This window comes from Ranitomeya variabilis, chromosome 4 (genome assembly GCF_051348905.1).
Source record: "Ranitomeya variabilis isolate aRanVar5 chromosome 4, aRanVar5.hap1, whole genome shotgun sequence".
Taxonomy (NCBI): domain Eukaryota; kingdom Metazoa; phylum Chordata; class Amphibia; order Anura; family Dendrobatidae; genus Ranitomeya; species Ranitomeya variabilis.
In genome coordinates this window covers 722,318,079-722,344,947 of record NC_135235.1, presented here as the reverse complement: position 1 = coordinate 722,344,947, position 26,869 = coordinate 722,318,079, and the positions used below count along the sequence as shown (strand labels likewise).

At 45.5% G+C, this 26,869-nt stretch overlaps 2 protein-coding genes across 2 annotated transcripts in view; both read right to left on the bottom strand.

Annotated features, from left to right (window-relative positions):
• The window catches only part of LOC143766657 (uncharacterized), a 1,190,188-nt gene that overhangs the window by 983,970 nt on the left and 179,349 nt on the right, over positions 1–26,869 (bottom strand). The gene's annotated exons all lie outside the window — the stretch shown is intronic.
• The window catches only part of LOC143767085 (uncharacterized), a 108,637-nt gene that overhangs the window by 67,068 nt on the left and 14,700 nt on the right, over positions 1–26,869 (bottom strand). The window contains exons 4-7 of the mRNA XM_077255109.1: positions 25,262–25,460; positions 25,078–25,185; positions 24,863–24,999; positions 24,265–24,468 (exon numbers count right to left, since the gene is read on the bottom strand). Coding sequence (XP_077111224.1) covers positions 24,265–24,468; positions 24,863–24,999; positions 25,078–25,185; positions 25,262–25,460 — 648 coding nt within the window. The remainder of the gene's footprint in view (positions 1–24,264; positions 24,469–24,862; positions 25,000–25,077; positions 25,186–25,261; positions 25,461–26,869) is intronic.

The following is a 26,869-nucleotide window of genomic DNA, read 5'->3' as shown; positions in this document are numbered from 1 at the left end:
AAATCTGTACCTTGCAGCAAAGGGCATATACATAACAACATCATACTGCGTAGAAAAACACACATTCAAGGATGAAGCATAAAATAGTTAAATGTAATGACTTTGAGGCTCTTTTCACCCAACTCCATTAGAACTCGTAAATCTCCATGTTCCTCTTAGTAACTGTCATTGTTCACTTAATACACTTAATTATTATCATACATTTACCCTTTTTCTATTATCATGGCCCTGCAGCTGCTCCAATTAACCTGTGTGTATGTCAAACTATACCTGCTAATGGCTATGATCTCATCTTGTGTCTCCAATCTGTCTATGTCTTTCAGAAGTACATCTTAGAATTAGTTAGTTTCTAACTTTGCACAAGATGGCTGCTAGAGCCAACATGGCTGTTCAGTTTATTATCCAGAGTGCAACATACAGTGCTGTAATATTTATTGGTGAATTATTGAAAGTAAGATTATCTATGTAATTCATCGCTTTATGTACTTGTGTGTGTGTGTGTGTGTGTGTGTGGAAGGGCAAAAAATCCCTTAAAAAGCACAAAAACAAAATAAAGTCATTAAAATATTAGTCCCTGTGACGGGGTGTACGGCAGAGCAAGAAGGGACAACAGGCCGAGGGATGATTCAACAGATTTACTATCAAGAACGCTGGAACAGCACATGCAGGTAGATCTACAGAGTCCACAATTAGTCCAATGGAACAGGTTCGGGGGCACCACTCGATAATCCTTGTGCCAGCTAACAAAGCAATAGTCCACAATTAGTCCAACGGAACAGATTCGGGGGCACCTCCCCATAATCCTTGTGCCAGCTAACAAAGCAATAGTCCACAATTAGTCCAACGGATCCCAAAACAATCTCACGAATGACGAGATATGTCCTCAGCTCAAGTCTCGCCCCGTTCGCTTCCTCAGTCACAGATGGACGTGGGGTCTTGCCTCGGCTAAGAATCCCCACTCCTTCTCCTTCAAGGGTCAACTCACATCTGATCTCAAAATAAGAATGGATTGTCTGAGCTCCTGGGATCAGCCCAGGAAGGGGGTAGGGGTCACACCTTCTATTCAATGGTTGGGTCCACCAGAAGATTCTAGACTTGTCTGCTCCGCTTAGTCTATCCAGTCTGTGCATTTGACTAGCCACCTGCTGTGAGGAAGAATAGCTATTCATTCACTAATGGTATTGACAAAGCTTAATTACATTATAGCTCAGGGCTGCAAGTATTGGGGGAAGGAGACAGGTTAAGTTACATACACCCCATAACATTGCAAAGTGTACAGTAAATACAACCAAAGAGAAGTCGCACCACATCATGACATATTATACAAAATACAGGACTGAGAAAAAAAAAGTACATATCATGACAGTCCCCCCAAAAATAAGTTGCAGAATTGTTAAGTCTTTTGATCCCTGTCATTCTCTTTTTCTTCTCTCTCTTTGGTTTCCGGATTTTCCCGATCTTCTACCCCTCTCACACTATCAGAGTCCCACTGTATAGTGTGAAACATCTCTCGATCATCCAGTAGGTTCATGGTCCCAGGAATCAAATATGAAAATCTTCAGCTGACCTGGGAAGAGGAGAAAAAAAGTGGAGTATCAGTCCTTACCAGAAATGTCAGTAAGATAATTAAGAAGCTTACACTGGTCAATGGGGAAAAATTTTAACACCTTTGTGCCTTGGTTTGTTAACTCTGCCCACTCCTAAAACTTTGGGGCCAATTTTTATCAGTAATATCAAAGGTACCTTCCCAATTAGCTTCCAGGGTCCCATTGTTCAGAAATTTTTAACCATAACCTAAGCTTCTTTAACAAATTTAGACCTGTAGGATTTTCAGTGGGGTCTGTAAAATTAAGGATGCAAATCCCACTATGTGTCTCACTTGATTCATAGTCCAGTAAGTGCTTCATGCACAGAATGAATCCTTTCTCCCTGGGAGTGAGCAACCTAGAGTAGTAGTCTAGGTTATACAGCTGACTGGACACTTCAGGGCTATCTTTGGACCATCTTTGTAAAAGCACCAGGAAATAGATATATCAACGGTGTCAGCTTGGATGTAAAAGGATTGGGAAGGGTCAGGGTTAACTAATGCAGTGGCTGCTATAAGGGCGCGCTTCAAGCCTTCAAAAGCCTGCAAGGCTTCTCCCTCTACAATGACGGGCAAAATCATTATCAACATCTTTTAGTAAATCATACAGTGATTTATCCGAATGAGCAAAATCTTAAATAAATTCTCTGAAAAAATTAATAAGAATTTTCTAAGCTCAGTAATATTAGTTGGTATGGGGACAGCTTGAATTGCTTTAACCCTATCATGTATAAGCTTCTTTCCTTCTGCTAAGACAGACACGCCCAGAAATGTAACCTCTGACTTCATTAATTCTACTTTATCTAAGCTCATTTTGAGTCCTGCATCCTGTAAAGCCTGACAAACATTTTCAAGGGTCTCGTTGTGTTCACATTCATCGACAGTTTGAATTAATAAATCACCAACATATTGTAGGACTTTGACTCCGTAGCCAAGGGGTTCTAACACCTGAGCCAATGACTGATGGAAATACAAAGGAGAACTGTGAAATCCCATGGGCAACCGCGTGAACAAGTACTGCACATTCTCAATGTGAATGCAAAGCGGAGGACAGATTCATGTGTTAGGGGTACTGAGAAAAAGCCATTTACAATGTCCAAACAAGAAAACACTTTACAATCACTCCTCAGCTGTGACATAACTTCAGGGACAGATGCAACAAGGTAAGCTGCTGAGGGGGTGTACTTATTTGCAAGTCTCAAGTCCACAACCATTTGAAAGCTACCATCTTCCTTTTTTACAGGTAAAATGGGACTGTTACATGGAGAATTGCCTTTTACAACAAAGCCTTGTTTTTCCGATTCACTGACCACAACCCTTATGTAAGGGATTGCACCCTCAGGAATTCAATACTCGGTGATGGAAAGGTGGCACCCTTTCACCAACAATTTTAACTTCAGTTTGCATTAATCCACAATCAGCTTTCTTTGAGATCCACAATTCAGGGAACCTGTGCTTCAATTCATTTTTTTAAAATATCATTGTCAACATTTTCATTAGTACATGATCCTAGACTGGCAATGGGTAATTTGTGACTCTCCTCTTTCTCCTCCATAGGTACAATTACAGAGCAAATAGTCGCTTCTATGTTCCCTCTCACGACTTTGTTACACAAATCAACAATTCCCATTGCTCCCAAAACATCAGTACCCAGAATAGTGGACCCAACTGTGGATTTACTAAAAAAATGCATCGAAGACCCTTTTCTTCGATCCCCCTGCGTCCTGAAATCTCAGGTTCACTGGACGACTTTTTTCTGCTTGAATACAGGAGCCTTCAAATCCTACCAAAGTGGTAGTCTCAGGCAGTCCAGGGGGTGACTGCAATTTGTGTCCTGTTACGGAGACTGAGGCTCCTGTATCGATGAGGATGACTTCCCACGGCAACCTCTCTATTCTCCCTTTGACATAAGGTATTCCATCCTTGCCCATGGAAAGGGGGGAAAGGAAGGCAAGGGGAACAGGGGAAGCAACCCATCAGTTGGTGCTCCCTGCAGTGGGAAACCCCCAAAAATCCATCATCCCCATCTGGACATGGCTTCCATTCTACAGCTCCCACCTCTGCCCCAAAGAGATCCTCAGTAAGAGTCGGGTACTCATGCTCCCTTACCAAAGGAGCATAGGGAGAAGGAGGAGTGACCCCTCCTTGAATAGAATGGATCTCTGGGCATGAATGATTGGGAGCTACTGGTGAGAGAGCAGGAGCAGAAGGCTCCTGAGAGACTGGATTAACCATTTGAAGACCGTTATACTGCTGATACTGCCTAGGGTCATTCACTACTAAATACGGAGGTCTAACTCTGGAAGGAGGTTTGGAGAACTCCCGGGGCTGTTGGGGATTAAATGGCACCCGGGGTTCTCGGGTTTAGTCCCAGGCACAAAATTGAGACAAAAATGTCTAAAGTGCCCAAGCTGCCCACAAAAGTAACACACAGGAGGACCCCTTGTGGGATTCCGGGGGGATCTGACAAAAGGGACCTGCCCATTCTCGGCAGCTGCGCATACCCCAGGAATTCCTGGGCTCCCTGAATCAGCAGATGCACCCTGAGGTGAAAGGAACGCAAAAACATTGGACTCATCACCCTTCACCTCGGACTGCATTGTCCTAACATTGGTCAACATAACCTCCACAACATCTTCAATAGATTCTGCATTCTGCAAAACTCCTGATTTAAAAACTCTTTCCATGGGCACTTTTTTCACAAATTGTTCCATCATAGCAAATTTATCACTCTGGTCCATAGTATCTAAGGTTTTATTAAACACAATTTTTTAACAAATTTACGATAGACCAGGGACATTTGGCCGGGGGCTGTTCTAGGAGTAGAAGCGGCATCAAACTCCACCTGGGATGAATCATCACTTTCCTCATCATCTGCAAAATCTTTCCTCAACTGTGTCTGTATAAGCTGGAGCTGATGGGACACTATATCTTGTTTTTTTTATGGACTACTTCACCCATTCTCCTAACTCTCCAGTCTATAACTGTATCTACATCAGCACCTTATCTCAAAGCTGCAGTGTCAATCTGTAACATAACTGCTCTCAGCTGCTGCAGCTGTCACCCCTCCATTCTATGCTTCTCACACCTCTCTGTCTGGATGACCCGCTGCTGGTTTGAGTCGACCAAAAGAGGTGTGGCTGTGTTTCCAGCCTCACTCACTATGCTTGTCAGGCGTCTCCCCTCACCTTTTAAAGCCTCTTGCTACCAGGCACAAAACTTCTCACTTCTTTGTAGATAACCCACGTAGAGGTTTCTTCTTAGTTGCACATATATTTTTATAGTCCTTTCTATAGTTTTTTTTAATCAAAATCAGGCAGACTTGGAGAGCTTCACGAGAGGTTCTCCTACTTCAGGCTGGCTTACTTTGAGCGATTTAACACATGGCCATATGACATCAACAAATTTGTGAGAAATCTGACACTAAAAAAACATTTTTTTTCAGATGAAACAACAGATACAAATCAAGATCACAATATGGAAATAAATTAATTTGAAAATCTTGATTTTAAAGAACAGGTCACTCTAAACTGTCTAATGAAATTATCTAAAGAAAATCAAACAGAAATAATGGAAGGGTCCATCAATATATCGAAAAATTTAAAAACAAAAAATCCATATTTCTATCCTATACAGACTAGAGTAAACTGCATGGACAAATTCCAAGAACTTGTTGAGAAGGATTTAAAGGATTTGGAGTACAGTTTAAATAAAAATAAAAAAAGAAAAAACTTATCACATCGGCATTGGAAAGCACTTAATGAACTAAAATCTCTAAAAAAACATCATTATTAAGAGAAGTGACAAAGGTGGTCTAATAGTCATTTTGAATGAAAGTGATTATAAAGATAAAATGTATGAACTCCTATCTGATAGTACTACCTATGAAAAATTGAAAAAAAAACCCAACTAAAGAATATAATGATAAAATCATTAAATTTATTGAAGAAGGTATATTTCTAGCCACCATAAATAAAAGACAAGCTGAATATTTACATGTAGAAGCCCCAAAAATGCCCATTATGTATGGTCTCCCTAAGGTGCACAAAAGCACAGGCTTACCAGCCATGCGACCGATAATATCAGGCATAGGCTCTATGTCAGAACACCTATGTGAATGGGTAGACTCTTTATTGCAACCCATGGTAAGAAAAATGCCAGGATTTATCAAAGATTCGAGAGAAATTCTAAGAATATTTAAAAATCGAAAATGGGAAAAAAATCACGTTTGGTTAAGTTGTGACGTAGTCTCATTATACACAAGTATACCTCATGATATAGCCATGAGAGCGCTAGAATTTCATTTAAAAGACTATGGTCAATACTCTCAGAATCTAATAGATTATTTATTAAAAATAATATTTTTCCTAATGAAACACAACATTTTTTCATTTGATGGTGAAGTGTATGCTCAAAAGTCGGGAGTTCCAATGGGGGCAAAGTACTCGCCGTCTCTGGCTAATTTGACAATGGCATACTGGGAACAGGAATTCATTTATTCTGCTGAAAATCCATTTGTTGACCACATCTCCTGGTATGGCAGATACATAGATGACACCCTCATTATTTGGGGGGGTGATGTGTCTGCCATACCGGGATTTGTGGAATACATCAATTCCAATAAATTTGGGATAAAATTTACATATGTTCAAGATGATAAATCCATCTCCTTATTAGATCTAGAATTGAGTGGTATTGTCGGTGAAGAAATTACCAGTCGAACTCATATAAAACCAATTAGTGGCAATACAATTTTACACGCCGAAAGTAGCCATCCAGCCCACACGATAAAATCTATACCAGTAGGGGAGTTCACTAGGTTAAAAAGAAACTGTAGCAAAGAAGAGGATAAATTGAAAGAATTCCATGAAACAAAAAAGAAATTCAAAGCTAGAAATTATCCGAACTGGACAATAAATAGAGCTATCAATATACACTCACTGGCCACTTTATTAGGTACACCTGTCCAACTTCTTGTTAACACTTAATTTCTAATCAGCCAATCACATGGCGGCAACTCAGTGCATTTAGGCATGTAGACATGGTCAAGACAATCTCCTGCAGTTCAAACCGAGCATCAGTATGGGGAAGAAAGGTGATTTGAGTGCCTTTGAACGTGGCATGGTTGTTGGTGCCAGAAGGGCTGGTCTGAGTATTTCAGAAACTGCTGATCTACTGGGATTTTCACGCACAACCATCTCTAGGGTTTACAGAGAATGGTCCGAAAAAGAAAAAAAATCCAGTGAGCGGCAGTTCTGTGGGCGGAAATGCCTTGTTGATGCCAGAGGTCAGAGGAGAATGGGCAGACTGGTTCGAGCTGATAGAAAGGCAACAGTGACTCAAATCGCCACCCGTTACAACCAAGGTAGGCCTAAGAGCATCTCTGAACGCACAGTGCGTCGAACTTTGAGGCAGATGGGCTACAGCAGCAGAAGACCACACCGGGTACCACTCCTTTCAGCTAAGAACAGGAAACTGAGGCTACAATTTGTACAAGCTCATCGAAATTGGACAGTAGAAGATTGGAAAAACGTTGCCTGGTCTGATGAGTCTCGATTTCTGCTGCGACATTCGGATGGTAGGGTCAGAATTTGGCGTAAACAACATGAAAGCATGGATCCATCCTGCCTTGTATGGAGCATCTTTGGGATGTGCAGCCGACAAATCTGCGGCAACTGTGTGATGCCATCATGTCAATATGGACCAAAATCTCTGAGGAATGCTTCCAGCACCTTGTTGAATCTATGCCACGAAGAATTGAGGCAGTTCTGAAGGCAAAAGGGGTCCAACCCGTTACTAGCATGGTGTACCTAATAAAGTGGCCGGTGAGTGTATATGGCGTCGTTATGTGAGAAGTATATGGCGGTACTATGTGATGTATATGGCGGTATTATGTTTGATATATATGGCAGTATTATGTGTGATCTATATGGCGATATGTGAGAACACTGGTGGTATTATGTGAGATCTATATGACGGTATTATGTGGGAAGTATATTGCGGTATTGTGTGCTCTGTATTATGTGCGCTCTATATGTCGGTATTATGTGTGCTCTATATGGCAGTATTATGTGTGCTCTATATGGCGGTATTGTGTGCTCTATATGGCGGTATTGTGTGCTCTATATGGCGGTATTATGTGTGCTCTATATGGCGGTATTATGTGTGCTCTATATGGCGGTATTATGTGAGATCTATATGGCGGTATGCTCTATATGGCGGTATTATGTGTGCTCTATATGTCGGTATTATGTGTGCTCTATATGGCGGTATTATGTGAGAACACTCTGGCGTCGTTATTTGCGATCTATATGATGGTATTATGTGAGAACTATAGGACAGTATTATGTGTGCTCTATATGGCGGTATTATGAGTGATCTATATGGCAGTATTATGTGAGAACACTATGGAAGTATTATCTGAAGAAAGGGGACCCAATCTAGGGTGGTTCCGGTTGAGCAGCTGCACGCGGGTCTGGGGTAATAGAGGGGCAGCATGACCTCCAGTTAGGTGCAGTGAGGGGAGGGCTGGTGAGGCAGCTGAAGAGAGGGGTCTCATGTTTATCGTTACTATATGGCTACATTTCCTTCCCAGCATCACCCCGGACTGCGCCTGTCACCTCGCTTTCACACATCGCCAGGACAGGATCTGAGGAGGGGAATGGGGTCTTTGCATGCAAAGTCTGGATCAGAACAGGCCATCAATCAGCAGAAATGTTTCCTGGATTTCTGAGGAGACGGTCCATCCATGTGTATAAAAGACAGCGCTCTATGTACAATCCCTGGCTGCTCTGCGCACCAAACAGGGTGCCCCCCATAGACCAGCACACTGCTCTCCTGAAATACTCTGTGCTGCTGTCACCCTGCTCCCTCCACCATATATCTCCCAGAATCCTTGCTGCCTGCCATCTTCGGTGACTGTCTACTTGTCAGTATAACTTTGCAGTCACCAACAAAATGGCTGCACACTGTGTTCCTGAATCCTCTCATCCCCTAGCAAACACCAGAAGGGGAGGAGAGGAGACATCACACACGTCAGCAGACTCAGCCCATAATTACTGCAGTGCAGTAATGTGAGCTAGTTGTACACCAGGTTTTTGTCAAATTTCATTAGCTGCTCCCCCTAGTGTTTAAAAGTGGAAATGCCAAACCTTTTAAAATTATTTTTCATATTTTACTAAATTAAAAACAAATGATAATATTTTTTAAGAAAATGTAAACATTAATTCTTTACATTTTTTTCAATCGCTGGAAATTTTTTTTTTTTGATGGCACCTTCCCTTTAAGAAAGTCCTTACTGAGAGCTGGAAGAGCCGGGAAAAATATGTAGACAATTCTCTTATCAAGCTGAGACTGAAGTTTATTCAGAGATTTCGCAGCAGGACAGCACATGGATAGTCATTGAAATAAAGCATGTGAGCACGAACTGAAGTCTAGACAGACAAACTAACGCTGGGACATCTGACGATGGTCTGGCCTTATCATGGCCATGATGTGGCATGGCTGCAGAATGGCGATGGAATGGCCCCGAACAACAGTAACAGGGGCTTTTTATACATGATACAGACAAAGAAAGCTGCACCTTGCAGCAAAAGGCGTATACATGATAACATCATACTGCATAGAAAAACACATATTCATGGATGAAGCATAAAATTGTTACATGTAATGACTTTGAGGCTCTTTACACCCAACTCCATTAGAACTCGTAAATCTCCATGTTCCTCTTAGTAACTGTCATTGTTCACTTAATACACTTATTTATTATCATATGTTTACCCTTTTTCTATTTTAGGGAATATAGGGGGTGCTCCCGGGTAATACGAGGTGGTGCTCCAAGGTATTAGTTAGCAATGAATAACAAAAAAAGCTTGGGCACTCAAATGAAAATGTATTGTCCAATGTAGACCAATGAGGCAAATGCCACCACCATACAACAAAGAAAAAATGCAGGATGACCCGATTGAAAGATAGATTAACTTTCCCAACCACGAGGCTCACTCTGGCACTCGTGGTCGGTGCCCCCACACCATTCAGGCATGATAGGAGACTAGGTCCCATTACCTTGGACCCCCTTCTACAGCAGATTCAGCTTGAGAAAGGCATGTCCGTGCCGAAACGTTGCAAAAGTTAATCTGTCTTTCAGTCGGGTCATCCTGTATTTTTTCTTTGTTGTATGGTGGAGGCATTTGCCTCATTGGTCTACATTGGACAATAAATTTTCATTGGAGTGCCCAAGCTTTTTTGTTATTCATTACCCTTTTTCTATTCTCATGGCCCTGCAGCTGCTCCAATTAACCTGTGTGCATGTCCACTATACCTGCTAATGGCTATGATCTCATCTTGTGTCTCCAATCTGTCTATGACTTTCAGAAGTACATCTTAGAATTAGTTAGGTTCTAACTTTGCACAAGATGGCTGCTAGAGCCAACATGGCTGTTCAGTATATTATGACTGACCATTCTCTTACACCCCCCCCCTCCCCTGATAACACTCTAGAGAATTATTTCTTCATATTTTTTTTGTGATGTGTATACATTAGAATATCTGCCATTCAGTTATCATAATTAGTTTGCACTGCGTACTCGCCCTACTTACATCATTTAATCTGGATTGATCATACTACAAATGTTCCTGAAGCCAGAAGTTGCCAGGTTATCTCTCAGGAGTATTCCAGATTGTAGGCCTGGAACAGTCAACCAGGATCCCCAGATGTTGTCAAATTTCCAAATAATATTGTTTTGCTTATTTATTAACTAATTAACTGTTGGTGGTTGAGCGTCTGGCCAATGTTGCGCAATACGTTTGCGAGCTTGATAAAAAATGTGTGAAAGACCTACAGCCATCGGGGATTCAAAACTTCCATAATCAGCATCACATCTGCTTCCTATTTTAATGTAGCTGTCAGGGGATGGTCTCCCATGCGAGACTGTGAGAGATTCTGATAGAAGTTTGAAATTAAGCCAGTCATGTATTTTGCCTCCGCTATTGAGTCTAGTAAATATTTATTTCGTATATCCGGTGCCGCAGCGCTAAACTGAGTTAGGCTACGTTCACATTTGCGTTGTGCGCCGCAGCGTCGTCGCAACGCACAACGCAAACAAAAACGCAGTTGCGTTTTGAACAAAAAACGCAGCGTTTTGCGCCGCATGCGCCCCCCCAAAGTCTATACAATGTTTTGCATTTTTTATTGGAAACGCATGCGTCGTACAACGCACCACGACGCAAGTACTTGCGTTGTCTGCGTTGTCAATACAAGTGAATAGGAAAAAAGGCGCATCGACGACGCAAAAACGACGCAAACACGACGCATGCGTTTTTTAAAAAGTCAGCGCCGCAAAAAAAAATGCAACATGTTGCGTTTGCCGCGCCCTGACAGGTGCGCCCTAACGCCGCATGGGGCGTACAACGCACCAAAACGCATGTACATGCGGCGCCATGCGGCCCCAATGTTAAAGATAGGGCCGCACGACGCATGCGTTTTGTTGCGGCGACGACGCTGCGGCGCACAACGCAAATGTGAACGTAGCCTTAGATATGCATGCCTAAGTTGTTGGTATCGAAAGAAGAGCCTGTGAGGCAATCCAAACTATTGTTTAAGCTTGTTAAATCTTTTAAGTGTTCCATTTTCTATTAACTGATCTAAAGTTTAAATTCCCCTTCATTGCCAACCTCTGAAACCAGTAAATTTGTCAAACTCCACCAGTCATTGATTTTGCCACATTGGGGTAAAATTAGAAAATTCCTTTATCCCCAACAGTCTCTTGCCCCATCTCACACCTTGTACATCATTGCTAAGGTCAGTCTCAACGTTTTGACGCCCTAAATCGACTGGGGAGCGTAAAATTGGGCGCTGCGGCAAACGGAGCGTATCCGCACTTTTTTTTTTCCGACCGTGCCAGTAAAAAATAAAGTTTATGTTTTGATGCCGTAAATCACCTAATGAGCATAAAAATGGGTCCTTTGGTGAACGTGAGCTTATCCGCACATATGATTACTGCGGCGGTAACCTCTGACACTCAATGGGTTTTCTGCACATCTGTGACCCACACCCCCTCCCCCCTGACACTGAGAGATCTGGGGGCGTGTCCGGTGTGTTTTACATAAAAAACACATGCGTTTTTTTTTTTATAACCGCATGTGTTTTTTGTGGGAAAATCTGAGGAATCCTTAGCTGATGCTTAAGCACACATTTAAATTCTGGTGCGATAAAAAAGACCCCAAAAAATGGGGTCAGAGTCACTTTTTCATCACAGATCGGATTTTAAGTGTGTGTGTGTTAGCATCAGGGCACCCTCCGGAGGTTGATTGTCCAAAAAAAATTACTTAAAAAGAGGCTCAAATGACTTAAAACGGGGACGTGAAATACGGGGGGCGAGGTTAGTATGTTTTGCAGCTTGGCGGCTTGTCACTCATCCCCCTGTGCTCTGCTCTGTTTCGCCGGAGGGCAGGGTCAGTGTGCTATGGCAGCCACTTCATCTCCCTGGCTGTGTGTAACATGGCAGAATGGAGGGCAAGGGGCGGCAAGATGTGACGCGGCCGGGCAGCCCCCTGTGCTCTTCGGTGTCAGGCCAGTGGGGGGGGAGGTCAGTGTACTATGCAGCCAAGAATGTGTTCATCTTCCAGGCCGTGTGTAACATGGTACAATGGAGGGGGAGGGGGGGTGACACGGCCAGGCTGCTTGTTACTCATCCCCTGTAGTGAAGGGTTGGATGGCAGGTGGGCGGGGTCAGTGCGCTATGTGACCGAGAACCAGTTCATTTCCCCGGCTGTCTAACATGGTAGAATGAAGCGGGAGAGGGGCGGCTGGGCTCTGTGTGTGACGTATGTTCAGGCCCACCCCCCCGGTTCCTGGCCTGACTGTAGGAAGCATGAAGTCACCGCACAGCCCAGAGCGTGCAATTTGAACTTGAATGAATGTGTCGCATTGATTTATGTCTTTTTACATCAATTAAGGAATTTGCTCCTCACACCATATGGGGGCATCACAACACAGAACCAGACCCCAATCACAGGACAATAAAACTTTCACACTCCTTATCTATGAACTGTTCCAATATTTATGGCCACAACTCTCTATCCCTCTCCCATAATGATAGTTCTCCTTCACGTCACTTTTCTTATCTATTTCATTATTTCTGTGCTGTGTTGTGTATAAATATGTGATTCTTCAGATTTTATTATACTGAGCCTGATGAAGAGACCGGAGGGGAAGAAGGTGGACCCAGGGAACTATAGGCTGGTGAGTCTGACATCTATACCAGGAAAAATCTTTGAACAAATTATTAAACAACATGTAAGTAAGTACCTGGATAAGAATGAAGTGATTAAACAGAGTCAGCATGGGTTTGTAACTAATAAGTCACGTCAGACTAACTTAATTTCCTTCTATGACAGAATCACTGACTGGGTGGATCAGGGAAATGCTGTAGATGTAGTATATCTTGACTTCAGCAAAGCATTTGACAAAGTATCTCACACAATCCTTATTGAAAAAATGACTAATTATGGAATGGACGAGGCAACTGTTAGGTGGATTCATAACTGGCTTAGTGATCGGACCCAAAGAGTGGTTGTAAATGGCTGCAAATGCAGTTGGAAAAATGTTTCAAGTGGGGTAACACAGGGCTCTGTCCTGGGCTTTGTATTGTTCAACATCTTTATCAATGATTTAGATGAAAGAATTGAGGGCAAACTGATTAAATTTGCTGATGACACAAAGCTAGGAGGGATAGCTAATACTAGAGAAGAGAGAGGATTCAAAAATATATAAATAAACTGGAGCAGTGGGCAGCAACTAACAGAATGGTTTTTAACAGGGAAAATGCAAACATCTGTACATCTGGGCAATAAAAATGAAAAAAACATACAGAATGGGAGGAATAGGGCTAAGCAACAGCACATGTGAAAAACACTTGGGAATATTAATAGATCACAGACTAAACATGAGTCACCAGTGTGATGCAGCAGCAAAAAAGGCAGCAAAAAAGGTAGATACAATCCTGGGATGTATTAACAGAAGCAAACAGTCTAGATCACGTGAAGTCATTATTGCCCTCTACTCCTGTCAGATCTCATCTGGAATACTGTATCCAGTTTTGGGCACCACATTTTAAAAAAAGACCTCAACAAACTGGAGCTAGTTCAAAGAAGAGCGACCAGAATGGTGACTGGTCTGCAAACCAAGTCCTATGAGGAACATTTACAGAATTTGGGAATGTTTAGCTTGCAAAAAAGAAGACTGAGAGAAGACTTAATAGCTGTCTACAAATATCTCAAGGGCTGTCACATTGTAGAAGGATCATCTTTATTCTCATTTGCACAAGGAAAGACTAGAAGCAATGGGATGAAACTGAATGGAAGGAGACAGATTAGATATTAGAAAAAACTTTTTGACAGTTAGGGTGATCAATGAGTGGAACAGGCTGCCACGAGAGGTGGTGAGTCTTCAAACAGAGGCTGGACCGTCATCTGTTTGGGATGATTTAGTGAATCCTGCTTTGAGCAGGGGGTTGGACCAGATGACCCAGGAGGTCCCTTCGAACTCTACCATTCTATGATTCTGTGATACTAGTCTCGAAAGCTTGCAAATTGTTACCATCTTTTCAGTTAGCCACTAAAAGGTATCAACCACTGAGGACTCTCGATTCTAAATATTTTTCTATCTACTGGCTAACAAGGAACAAAGATATATATCTTTCCTGTATCTAGGTGCCAGTACAAACACTTCAACCGTAAAATAGCAGCCTTATTATAGAAAAAAATAACAATAACAATATTATAACTGTTAACTGTTCCTTTGCCTACACACAAAACTAATATATAAAGTATATATGCAGCGCCCCAGAGTCCTGGTCGTTGCAGTACTGTGGCTCCGCCACTATGGGGAGCTATGGTGCGTCTGACGGCACTGAAGGAGTTCATCTGACGAGGTATCACAGACACCAATACATTTCACAGCTGGGCCTCCGGGGGGAGCTAAGGGTTCTATTCATTAGGCCACTCCCCACCATAGTGGGTAAACTGGGGGTCAGGCAGGAAGTTAGATCAGAAAGCTGACTGGGTTGGAACCAGGCAACCCCTTGTGGCAGAGGGTGTTGTGGGGGAAGATACAGTAGGGTCTCTGTCAGGGGTGGGATCCTGACAGAGGCTTGGCAACTTGAACGAACGTAACGGGACCGCGCCTGCTCCGGGTAGCGGCGGTGCCCAAGGATGGACTAGAAGCGAGATAGATTGTGCTGAGTGAGAAACGAGATCAAGCAAAAGGAGTATACCAGTAGGGGTCGTGCTGTAAGACCGGAGCAACACCCTACTGAGGCGCACTACCGGTGGCCGGAACGCCGAGGGAGTATTATAACATTCAGCTTCAAGCAATACTCTAAACAGCGGCAGGACAGTCAGTCTAAGGCGGGCTGTCTAACTTAAATCACCTATGCAGTCTTGGGGGGCAACTTGTGGAGAGGGGCGACTCTAGGGTCCCGGAAGAGCTCCGAGCCTACCCGTCATACGGGTGCCGTCCCAACCAGAACAACAGGGAGGGACGGAGGATTAGAAGAACATCATTTAATCGAGTTGTGAGGGAACTTAAGAAACAGACACAACGGTTGTGGGGACTTTCCGTAAGCACAGCAGGGAAGGACCGCAACACATAGCGCTAGAAGGAAGGCACAGATTTCCACCTGTGAAGAGAACTCTGGAGGTGCCATCAGACCAGCCGGACTTGCGCAGCCTGGTGAACCATATTCTGGACTGTGGACTCAGAGATCTTCAGTAAAGAGGTAAAGAGACTGCAACCTGGTGTCCTCGTTATTTACTGCACCGCACCACCACTACCATCATCCACTCCTAGTAATCCCCTGTGCGCCCCACGGCAGGGTCACGGACCGGGGCCTAGCCGCCGTGACAACCCCAGAGCAGAGACTCAGAGGCCCGGTACCGGGTACCCCTCGGCCCTGCGGCAGTGGGGGCGCTACAACTTGGCGTCACGAACAGGATCTACTTAAGCCTGAAGAATCAGGTCATGTGTGCCTTGGAACTGTGGTTTATTGTGCTAGGACTGTATTATGTTGCAAAGACTGTGTTACGACATTCCCCGCCAAAACCGCCGCCATTATAACACTATGTGGTGCGCAGGGAGCATGGGGCGTGTCATCGTGGGCGTAGCTTGGAAGAGTGGCGTGAAGATGGAGCCCGCCCCTCACCGATATTACTATGTCCAGAGAATATGCCCATCAAGGAGAAGGGCCCGCCTCCTAGTGTGGGATGGTGGAGGAGAGAAAGGCCGCCCTCCGGACGGGGAGGGGCAAGAACTTCTGGAGGCCACGAGGCAGAATCCGATTGGCGGCATGGAGCGCGGAAGTCACCCCGGAGAGGGAGAGAAGACCCGTGCCAGGTTCTGCCAATGGGAGCCGACGGAGTCCTTACCAGGCTGCAATCAGGAAATCCTCGGGGCGGAAGTGGAGGAGCTGTGCCGGCAGTTCCGGAGTCTGTGCCAGCGAGCAACCACCCCTGGCGAGGAGCCGCACCCGTGCCAGGCATCGATCCCGCAGCCGACAACGGAGGAGACCGGCCCCGGAGATGCGTCGGAAGCAGGTAACCGCGCCGATTCCGGCGTGGCGATTGAAGAGCCCTTGCTGGTGGACGTAGACTCACCCCCACCACGACCACCCGGGCGGGTGTGTAGTCACCTCGAATGCGAGAGGCCCTGGGAAACTCTGCAGACGGCCGATAGCCCCCTAAGACCCATCAAACTACCCACGCAGCTCCCGGGGGAATGGGTAACCTTCAAATGGACCCGCGCGGCCACTACCAATCTGATGGGGTTTCCAGGAGATGCCCAGGAGGAAGGGGAGAGTATTGAGGTCATCCATCAGAAGGAATACCGCCAGCAGCTGCGCCAGCAAGAAGAAGAGTGGGCCCGCAAGAAGGCGCTCCGGCGTCAGGCTGAGCGAGAGAAGGACCTTCGGATTAAAACCCAAGTCAGGCAGGTTGCTGAGGAGAACTGGGGCCCGCAGCGCCATGGCGTGGTCAACACCTTCCGGCTGCAGGGAGGTTGGGGCTTCATCAAGGAGCCCGGTCTTGCATTGGAAGTGTTTGTGAACCGGCGGGATGTAGAGGCGCACCTCATCGATGGACACCCAGGCCGGGATCTTTACCCAGGAGACCGGGTTCGGTACACCCGCCACTGGGGAGACAAGGGGTGGTACGCCCTGCACGTGTCCAAATACAAGCCAGAAGTGACAGTACCACCCTCTGATGACTCCTCGAAACCAGTGGTCATTGCCCCAATCTCCCTGTGTGCCAAATGCTTGCGGACCATCACTCCAAGGAGAACCGTGAGTACCCAGACCCCTATCCAGGGTGCAGATGCCCTTTATGTGGTGGCGGGAGGAGGCCGGTACTCACGGAAGCCACCCCCAGACTTGGAGAAATAAACCTCGATACACTGAGCAATGTAAATAGTTGTTGTTTTACCGTTCTCCTATGTTGCTGTTAATACCCGTTTAGGGTAAACTCTTAAGGGGATCCTTCTGTGGACCTGGGATCCCTATTGTTTTGTTTTTGTTTGATTTTTCTAAAGTTTTATTTGCACAAGTTTCTAGAACTGCTGAAATCATGAACAGTGCATGATCCGAACTTCTTGTACATAGTTTGCACCTTATTAAAGGCGCTCCCTACTGGTTTTACTTAAAGAAGGACTCTTTGTGAAGATACCACACTGGAACCTTTGCTTAGTATGGACTGGTAGCTTAAGAAGGCGTGCTACCTCATAAAGACTTGGTCCCCTCTTAAAGGGGATGTTCATTTGTTGCGCTTAAACCGTGATATTGCTTTAAGATTGGAAGCAATAATGTCTTGACCAAAGAAAGTGATGATAATGTTTACATGAGAAAGTTATATGTATTTAATTAGTTAAATGTGAAGAAATACTGATGATGTGCTCTGAGAAGTAAAAGGTGAAAGATAAAAGAAGGATGCAGTGGACCCGTAGGGATAGACGTGGTGTCCAGCATGCATGAAAGAAAGAAAGATAATGAGAAGGCTTAGGCTTAATGTTCAAAAGAAAATGTTTTGATAATGATAATAGATAGTTAGGATAGAAGGTAAACCCTGAGTCCTGATAGGAGTCATGTCGAGATGGCTCAGTGCTCTTAAACTGAAAGAAATGGTATGTTCTATACTGTGTATAGTAGCTGAAAAGGCAGTAGGCCCTGGCTGAACGGGGCGGTCCTGTAACCGAAAGGAGAGGCAGTAGGTCTGGTGCCGATAGGACAGGCGGTCCTGCAGATTTAAAGAAGGAGAATGAGAAAGTTAAATTACCTTATAATGTGATTATAGGAAGGTCTTTAGTGGATAAAGAGTGTATGTCCTTAAAGGCGATGTTAAATTATTGTTCAACGATTTTGCACTAAGTAGAATACCCGGTTGGGTAACAGGAGTTATTTATAGCCTGTAATTTATAATGTTAACCATGTTTGTAACGTTCAAGTGTCCTTACCTCCCATAAAGGGAAGCCTGTTCAAGTATACTTATTGTTATTGCACTCAACAAAACTGTATGTCTTTTTGCTAACTTGTATTGTTGTTTTCTTCCCAGTCCCGGAGTACTGTGTTTAACCAGGGGGGAGTGCAGCACCCCAGAGTCCTGGTCGTTGCAGTACTGTGGCTCCGCCACTATGGGGAGCTATGGTGCGTCTGACGGCACTGAAGGAGTTCATCTGATCAGGTATCACAGACACCAATACATTTCACAGCTGGGCCTCCGGGGGGAGCTAAGGGTTCTATTCATTAGGCCACTCCCCACCATAGTGGGTAAACTGGGGGTCAGGCAGGAAGTTAGATCAGAAAGCTGACTGGGTTGGAACCAGGCAACCCCTTGTGGCAGAGGGTGTTGTGGGGGAAGATACAGTAGGGTCTCTGTCAGGGGTGGGATCCTGACAGAGGCTTGGCAACTTGAACGAACGTAACGGGACCGCGCCTGCTCCGGGTAGCGGCGGTGCCCAAGGAAGGACTAGAAGCGAGATAGATTGTGCTGAGTGAGAAACGAGATCAAGCAAAAGGAGTATACCAGTAGGGGTCGTGCTGTAAGACCGGAGCAACACCCTACTGAGGCGCACTACCGGTGGCCGGAACGCCGAGGGAGTATTATAACATTCAGCTTCAAGCAATACTCTAAACAGCGGCAGGACAGTCAGTCTAAGGCGGGCTGTCTAACTTAAATCACCTATGCAGTCTTGGGGGGCAACTTGTGGAGAGGGGCGACTCTAGGGTCCCGGAAGAGCTCCGAGCCTACCCGTCATACGGGTGCCGTCCCAACCAGAACAACAGGGAGGGACGGAGGATTAGAAGAACATCATTTAATCGAGTTGTGAGGGAACTTAAGAAACAGACACAACGGTTGTGGGGACTTTCCGTAAGCACAGCAGGGAAGGACCGCAACACATAGCGCTAGAAGGAAGGCACAGATTTCCACCTGTGAAGAGAACTCTGGAGGTGCCATCAGACCAGCCGGACTTGCGCAGCCTGGTGAACCATATTCTGGACTGTGGACTCAGAGATCTTCAGTAAAGAGGTAAAGAGACTGCAACCTGGTGTCCTCGTTATTTACTGCACCGCACCACCACTACCATCATCCACTCCTAGTAATCCCCTGTGCGCCCCACGGCAGGGTCACGGACCGGGGCCTAGCCGCCGTGACAACCCCAGAGCAGAGACTCAGAGGCCCGGTACCGGGTACCCCTCGGCCCTGCGGCAGTGGGGGCGCTACAACTTGGCGTCACGAACAGGATCTACTTAAGCCTGAAGAATCAGGTCATGTGTGCCTTGGAACTGTGGTTTATTGTGCTAGGACTGTATTATGTTGCAAAGACTGTGTTACGACATTCCCCGCCAAAACCGCCGCCATTATAACACTATGTGGTGCGCAGGGAGCATGGGGCGTGTCATCGTGGGCGTAGCTTGGAAGAGTGGCGTGAAGATGGAGCCCGCCCCTCACCGATATTACTATGTCCAGAGAATATGCCCATCAAGGAGAAGGGCCCGCCTCCTAGTGTGGGATGGTGGAGGAGAGAAAGGCCGCCCTCCGGACGGGGAGGGGCAAGAACTTCTGGAGGCCACGAGGCAGAATCCGATTGGCGGCATGGAGCGCGGAAGTCACCCCGGAGAGGGAGAGAAGACCCGTGCCAGGTTCTGCCAATGGGAGCCGACGGAGTCCTTACCAGGCTGCAATCAGGAAATCCTCGGGGCGGAAGTGGAGGAGCTGTGCCGGCAGTTCCGGAGTCTGTGCCAGCGAGCAACCACCCCTGGCGAGGAGCCGCACCCGTGCCAGGCATCGATCCCGCAGCCGACAACGGAGGAGACCGGCCCCGGAGATGCGTCGGAAGCAGGTAACCGCGCCGATTCCGGCGTGGCGATTGAAGAGCCCTTGCTGGTGGACGTAGACTCACCCCCACCACGACCACCCGGGCGGGTGTGTAGTCACCTCGAATGCGAGAGGCCCTGGGAAACTCTGCAGACGGCCGATAGCCCCCTAAGAGCTAGAAGGAAGGCACAGATTTCCACCTGTGAAGAGAACTCTGGAGGTGCCATCAGACCGGCCGGACTTGCGCAGCCTGGTGAACCGTATTCTGGACTGTGGACTCAGAGATCTTCAGTAAAGAGGTAAAGAGACTGCAACCTGGTGTCCTCGTTATTTACTGCACCGCACCACCACTACCATCATCCACTCCTAGTAATCCCCTGTGCGCCCCACGGCAGGGTCACGGACCGGGGCCTAGCCGCCGTGACAACCCCAGAGCAGAGACTCAGAGGCCCGGTACCGGGTACCCCTCGGCCCTGCGGCAGTGGGGGCGCTACATATACACACAAAGAACAGTGGATCAGATGCATGACTAGAGCCCACGTAAAATATTACGTGTCAAGCCATGGACAATCCCCCCTTCTCCAAAATCGTTTCTTCAGATTCCTTAATCAAAAAACAGTTCTGTCCCTGGTAGTGTTGAGCATTCCGATGCTGCAAGTATCGGGTATCGGCCGATACTTGCTGTATCGGAATTCCGATACCGGGATTCCGATACTCTTGTGGTATCGGGTATCGGGTATCGCAACAACATTAATGTTAAAATGTGTAAAAGAGAGAATTAAAATAAAAAATATCGCTATACTCACCTGTCCGACGCAGCCGGGACTTCAGCGAGGGAACCGGCAGCGTTGTTTGTTTAAAATTCGCGCTATTACTTGGTTACGTGAATTCCCGGCTTGTGATTGGTCAGGTCGGCCACGTTGCCGGGACGCGGACCAATCACAGCAAGCCGTGACGAAATTACGTCACAGCTTGCTGTGATTGGTCCGCGTCCCGGCAATATGGCCGCCCTGACCAATCACAAGCCGTGACGTCACGGGAGGCTGGACACGCGCCCATTTTAAAATGAGCGCGTCCAGCCTCCCGGCTTGTGATTGGTTGACCGCGGCGCAACCAATCACAAGCCGTGACGTCACGGGAGGCTGGACACGCGCCCATTTTAAAATGAGCGCGTCCAGCCTCCCGGCTTGTGATTGGTTGACCGCGGCGCAACCAATCACAAGCCGTGACGTCACGGGAGGCTGGACACGCGCCCATTTTAAAATGAGCGCGTCCAGCCTCCCGGCTTGTGATTGGTTGACCGCGGCGCAACCAATCACAAGCCGTGACGTCACGGGAGGCTGGACACGCGCCCATTTTAAAATGAGCGCGTGTCCAGCCTCCCGTGACGTCACGGCTTGTGATTGGTCAGGGCGGCCATATTGCCGGGACGCGGACCAATCACAGCAAGCCGTGACGTAATTTCGTCACGGCTTGCTGTGATTGGTCCGCGTCCCGGCAACATGGCCGACCTGACCAATCACAAGCCGGGAATTCACGTAACCAAGTAATAGCGCGAATTTTAAACAAACAACGCTGCCGGTTCCCTCGCTGAAGTCCCGGCTGCGTCGGACAGGTGAGTATAGCGATATTTTTTATTTTAATTCTTTCTTTTACACATTTATATGGTTCCCAGGGCCTGAAGGAGAGTTTCCTCTCCTTCAGACCCTGGGAACCATCAGGAATACCGTCCGATACATGAGTCCCATTGACTTGTATTGGTATCGGGTATCGGTATCGGATTGGATCCGATACTTTGCCGGTATCGGCCGATACTTTCCGATACGAATACTTTCAAGTATCGGACGGTATCGCTCAACACTAGTCCCTGGCTTCAGATCTCTCTTGGCAAAAAAGAGAATTGTTGGGGTTTCTCCATCTCCACAATCCAGAACCTTTGGCTTGAGATTGTCAACTATCCCCAAATGATTTATCATCCGTCCAAAAGTGGACGGCATGTCTGGGTGGCAATCACAAGGCACATTGGTGGCATTAATGCAGAATTTTTGTCCTTTATGTTCAAAAAAGTAGATATATGACATTCCTGTCAGTGATCTCTCCAATTCTTCCCCTTTTTTAGAGCTCATGAGTTTTCCATGATAATCACAGACCACCTCTCCCTTTTTAAAAGCATGGGTGGTCTTCACGGTATGCCCGCCTTTGCTGCTGTCCTCTATTATAACTAGTCCTTTCCATTTCTGAGTCCTCACAAGAGCTTTGATCTCCTCTGGAAAGTCGTTTGGCTTCCTCTGCATGGGTGGCTTCCAAGCACGCGTCACTTCTACTATGGTTGGTATATTTGTATTCCATCCCTGTCCTTTCACATAATTTGACAATTGTTTTCTGCTGGGGGATTTCCTGAAAGATTCTAAATACAAAAAAAAATAAATTAGAATAATCAGCAGACATACCGTATTATCCGCTTTATAAGACGCACCCCAAATTATCCTGGCATATATGTCCCCCATCCTGGTATATATGTCCCCCATCCTGGTATATATGTTCCCCATCCTGGTATATATGTCCCCCATCCTGGTATATATGTCCCCCATCCTTGTATATATGTCTGCTATCCTGGTATATATGTCCTCCGTCCTGGTATATATGTTCTCCATCCTGGTATATATGTCTGCTATCCTGGTATATATGTCTACTATTCTGGTATATATGTCCCCCATCCTTGTATATATGTCTACTATCATGGTATATATGTTCTCCATCCTGGTATATATGTCTACAATCCTGGTATGTATGTTCCCCATCCTGATATATATGTCCCCCATCCTGGTATATATGTTCTCCATCCTGGTATATATGTTCCCCATCCTGGTATACATGTTCTTCCTCCTGGTATATATATATGTCTACAATCCTGGCATATATGTTCTCCATCCTGGTATATATGTTCCCCATCCTGGTATTCTTCCTCCTGGTATATATATATGTCTACAATCCTAGTATATATGCTCTCTCTCCTAGTACATATGTCCCCATCCTGGTATATATGTTCTCCATCCTTGTATATATGTCCCCCATCCTGGTATATATGTTCTCCATCCTGGTATATATGTTCTCCATCCTTGTATATATGTCCCCCATCCTGGTATATATGTCTGCTATCCTGGTATATGTGTTCTCCATCCTGGTATATATGTTCTCCATCTTTGTATATATGTCCCCCATCCTGGTATATATGTCTCCCATTCTGATATATACCAGGATGGGGGACATATATATCAGAATGGGAGACATATATACCAGGATGGGGGACATATATACAAGGATGGAGAACATATATACCAGGATAGCAGACATAAATACCAGGATGGGGGACATATATACCAGGATGGGGAACATATATATGTCCCCATCCTGGTATATATGTCTATATTCTTGTATATATGGTATATACATTCTCTTGTGTTCAGACTGGCAGAAAATGGCCGCGGAGGCGGTGCATGCGCAGGCTGCGACCCACGGCCATTTTGTTAAAGTCTGGACACAGCAAGTGTTGCCCCTTGGCAATGTATGCTGGGATATGGATAATGGCGGCGCCCACTGGAAAGTGCCGCAAAGCCCCCCCATGGACTCGTGAAGCCACCGCATGCACCCCCGCAACACCCCACGTTATAATCTGAATTTAAAAAAATTAATCTTAAGACGCACCCCCATTTTACCCCCAGTATGGGGGAAACAAAAGTGCGTCTTACAATCTGAAAAATATGGTGATTTCAGTAAGCACAGGCCTGGAACACTGTGCCATCTACTGCACATAGATTAGAAATGAAAAGAAAGGGAAAAAGCCTTAAACTTACCAGCAGCATCTTCTACTCTTAATCTTTTCTGAATACCGATCCATTTATTTAGCAGAAACTTTGCATGTTTCAGGTTTACTTGTTTACATAGCTTCATCGATGGTGGTGAAGTATTGATCCCTACAGGGCACCTATCCATCAGCCTCTGGTACAAGAACTGGCGCGGACCCTCACTTTCCTCGCTGCCTCTCTCCCTCGTCACTTTGGCACTCTCTGCTCGGACCTTCGCCGCTGGTCCTCATCCTCTTGGTGACATTTCTGTGAAGTGAAAATGAGGTTAGGTGAAGGGGTTTTCAAGGACTTTTATCATTGACCTATTTGAATGCCTCTGTCTTGACATTAGCATATGGTGTATATTCTGAATGAGCATGGTGGAAACGTCACGGAAATTACTGGAATGAGCAAGGCCATTGAGCTCAAATCTGATACTATGGGAGGTAGTTGGTATTTGGTTAGTGCTCTTACCCAGATGTTTCTCCTTCCTCGTTTTCCTTCATTTTCATCAATTTTTTCATCCCCTCAACCAAATCTGGGGTGAAAATCTGGTCCTTAAGGTCCCCATAATATACATAGTTATCCGTTAAGGATCTACTGTCCTGTGACATCTCATCTGCCCAATGCTCATACGCAGACGTTGCCATCTTCCATGTCACAAGGGGCAGGTTGAACCTGAGAAGACAGAAATGGTCAGTATGGGTAAAGGCCCCTTTACATGCAGAGATGGAGATCTCTGGTTGTAGAGAAATCATGAACATACCGTTCCTAATGTACATGACCACAAACCTGCCACCGATTGTCCACAATTTTGCTGCACTCGCCGATCTGCCAAACACTCCTTGAACAATTGTCTGTTTTTATAGGGCCTCTAAGACTATATTGAAAATGTGTCCATGTATTCGAAAATAAAAATGAGTTGCCTGGAGCCACGAAGCACAGAACATCTTTACCTGAGCAATTTAAGACGCCAAAACTGTGCTCAGATTGGTTTCTATGGGCAACATAGACAATAGTGTTTTTTTTTCCTCCTTTGCCTTATTTTCAAAAATAAGACCCTTCCACTTACTTGTTATGGAAGCGCTCCAGGTCTTTTGTGGGATTTTTAACTTCCTGGCCAGTTAGAGAAAGAAAAAACTGCTGCACGGTGGTTGATTGCGGTTTCTCAAGTGTTGGCCGTATCTTCTCGAAATACGTGCTAAAAAGCTGTTGGTGAAACATTGGGTTATGGATTTGATTCTTCTATATACTCTCCATGTTCCTCCTAGGATTTCTACCACTTACATGCTCCTCCTCACTGTCCATTATAACTACATCACGTCTTGTGTAAACCGCTGCGTATGATCGTTCATCGTTGTCTTGTACCTGCTTCCTTTGCAGCCATTCTTTTACCTGTAGGATATGAACCAAAGACAATCCATTACATATGACCCAGCGACATATCTGTGAATAACTGGAAGGAGCTTACTGTTAGTTTTTTTGGTACAGATGGTCTACGCCTGTGTCTTAAAATGAGGACTGCCGTGAGGTAGTATCCAACGAGAGCCTTGTCAGTGTCACTAATTATTTGGTCCGACCTTGCCTTCTCAAAGATTGTGGTCACATTTTTTTTAGACGCTTGTAGTATTTTGCAGCATTCTGTGTTTGTGAGTGGCAGGGTACCCAACCTGTACGTGTGATGGAGAGAAACAAAGACAAGTTTTAATAATAATAATAAAAATAATAATCAATATACCTAATTTGGACGTGTCTGTGCACAATGAGTCATCCACAGCTGAACAGTTACTTAGGATCCATAGTTACTACCACTAGCAGCTAACTGCCTGGGCGTAACCATGGATACCTAAGGAGAGAGGCTCTCCCTGGTGGCGAGTTAAGGCATAAGCCTTTTTTGCAACACTGAGGCAACAGTGTGAGGCAACATTGCAAAGATGGATCAAATTGAGTGCGCTGCTGCGCGTAGAGAAGCCAATCGCATACGGATTCATAACCTGCGTCTTAATGAAACAGAAGATGAATGAAATTGCCGAAGAACTGCTGATGCAGCCCGACAGAGGGCGGCCAGAGCAAGAGAAACGAATGAAGTAACTGAACCACAGAGCATCTAATGCTGCACGACAACGAGCAACACACAATGCACAAAGTGATACACATACTTCACAAAAAAGAGAACAAGATAGAATACGTGTTTAAAATGCCAGAGCCTCTCGACGATGGCAAGTTACATTTGCCGCTAGAGGACTTCTCAATCAAATTGATGAGACACGTATTGAAGAGCACTATGCTGGCAATCTGACATTTCGATGTCACTTCTGCCAATCTAAAAATTTCAACGATGAAATGGCGCAGGACAAAACATTCGCTTCCTGCTGCAAGAGAGGGCGCATTCAATTACGTCCCATTCGTATGGATGATCAATTAGTCAAGTTGATGACAGGAGCGCATCAGTACTCCAATAACTTTATGGCTAATATAAGGCAATACAATAGCTCGCTTGCTTTGGCATCAATGAGAGCACAAGTAGCGCCACCTCCTGGGCATGGTCCATACTGTTGTCAAATTCATGGACAAATTTACCACAGAACTGCCGCATTGCATCCCGCTGTGGGTAGTACTCCCAAGTTTGCCCAGATTTATATCTTGGACAGTGAAGAAGCATTAAGTACAAGAAGTCAAGCAAATAAAAAGTGCCTCCCAGCACGGCTATCATCTCTTGGAGAGAAAATGAAAGCAATTAACCCACTCGCAAGAGCCTTCACAATGATGAGGGAATTTGTAAGAGAGGAAGAGAGGATTGCTGGATTAGAAAATCACAATCCACTTGAAATAACAATGTCAATTATAAATGACTACAACGATGACCAGAGGCGCCACAATGCACCAAGGTGCAATGAAGTAGCTATAATTTATCAAAATGCAATGGGTGAACCCCTATTTAATAGGAACATCAGAGTTCACCTCAAAAGTGAAAACCAAACTGTTCAAATCAGCTTTCTTCACAGAAAGTGTGATGCAATGACATATCCACTTCTATTCCCATATGGGGACAGTGGATGGACAATAAATGTGACAACTC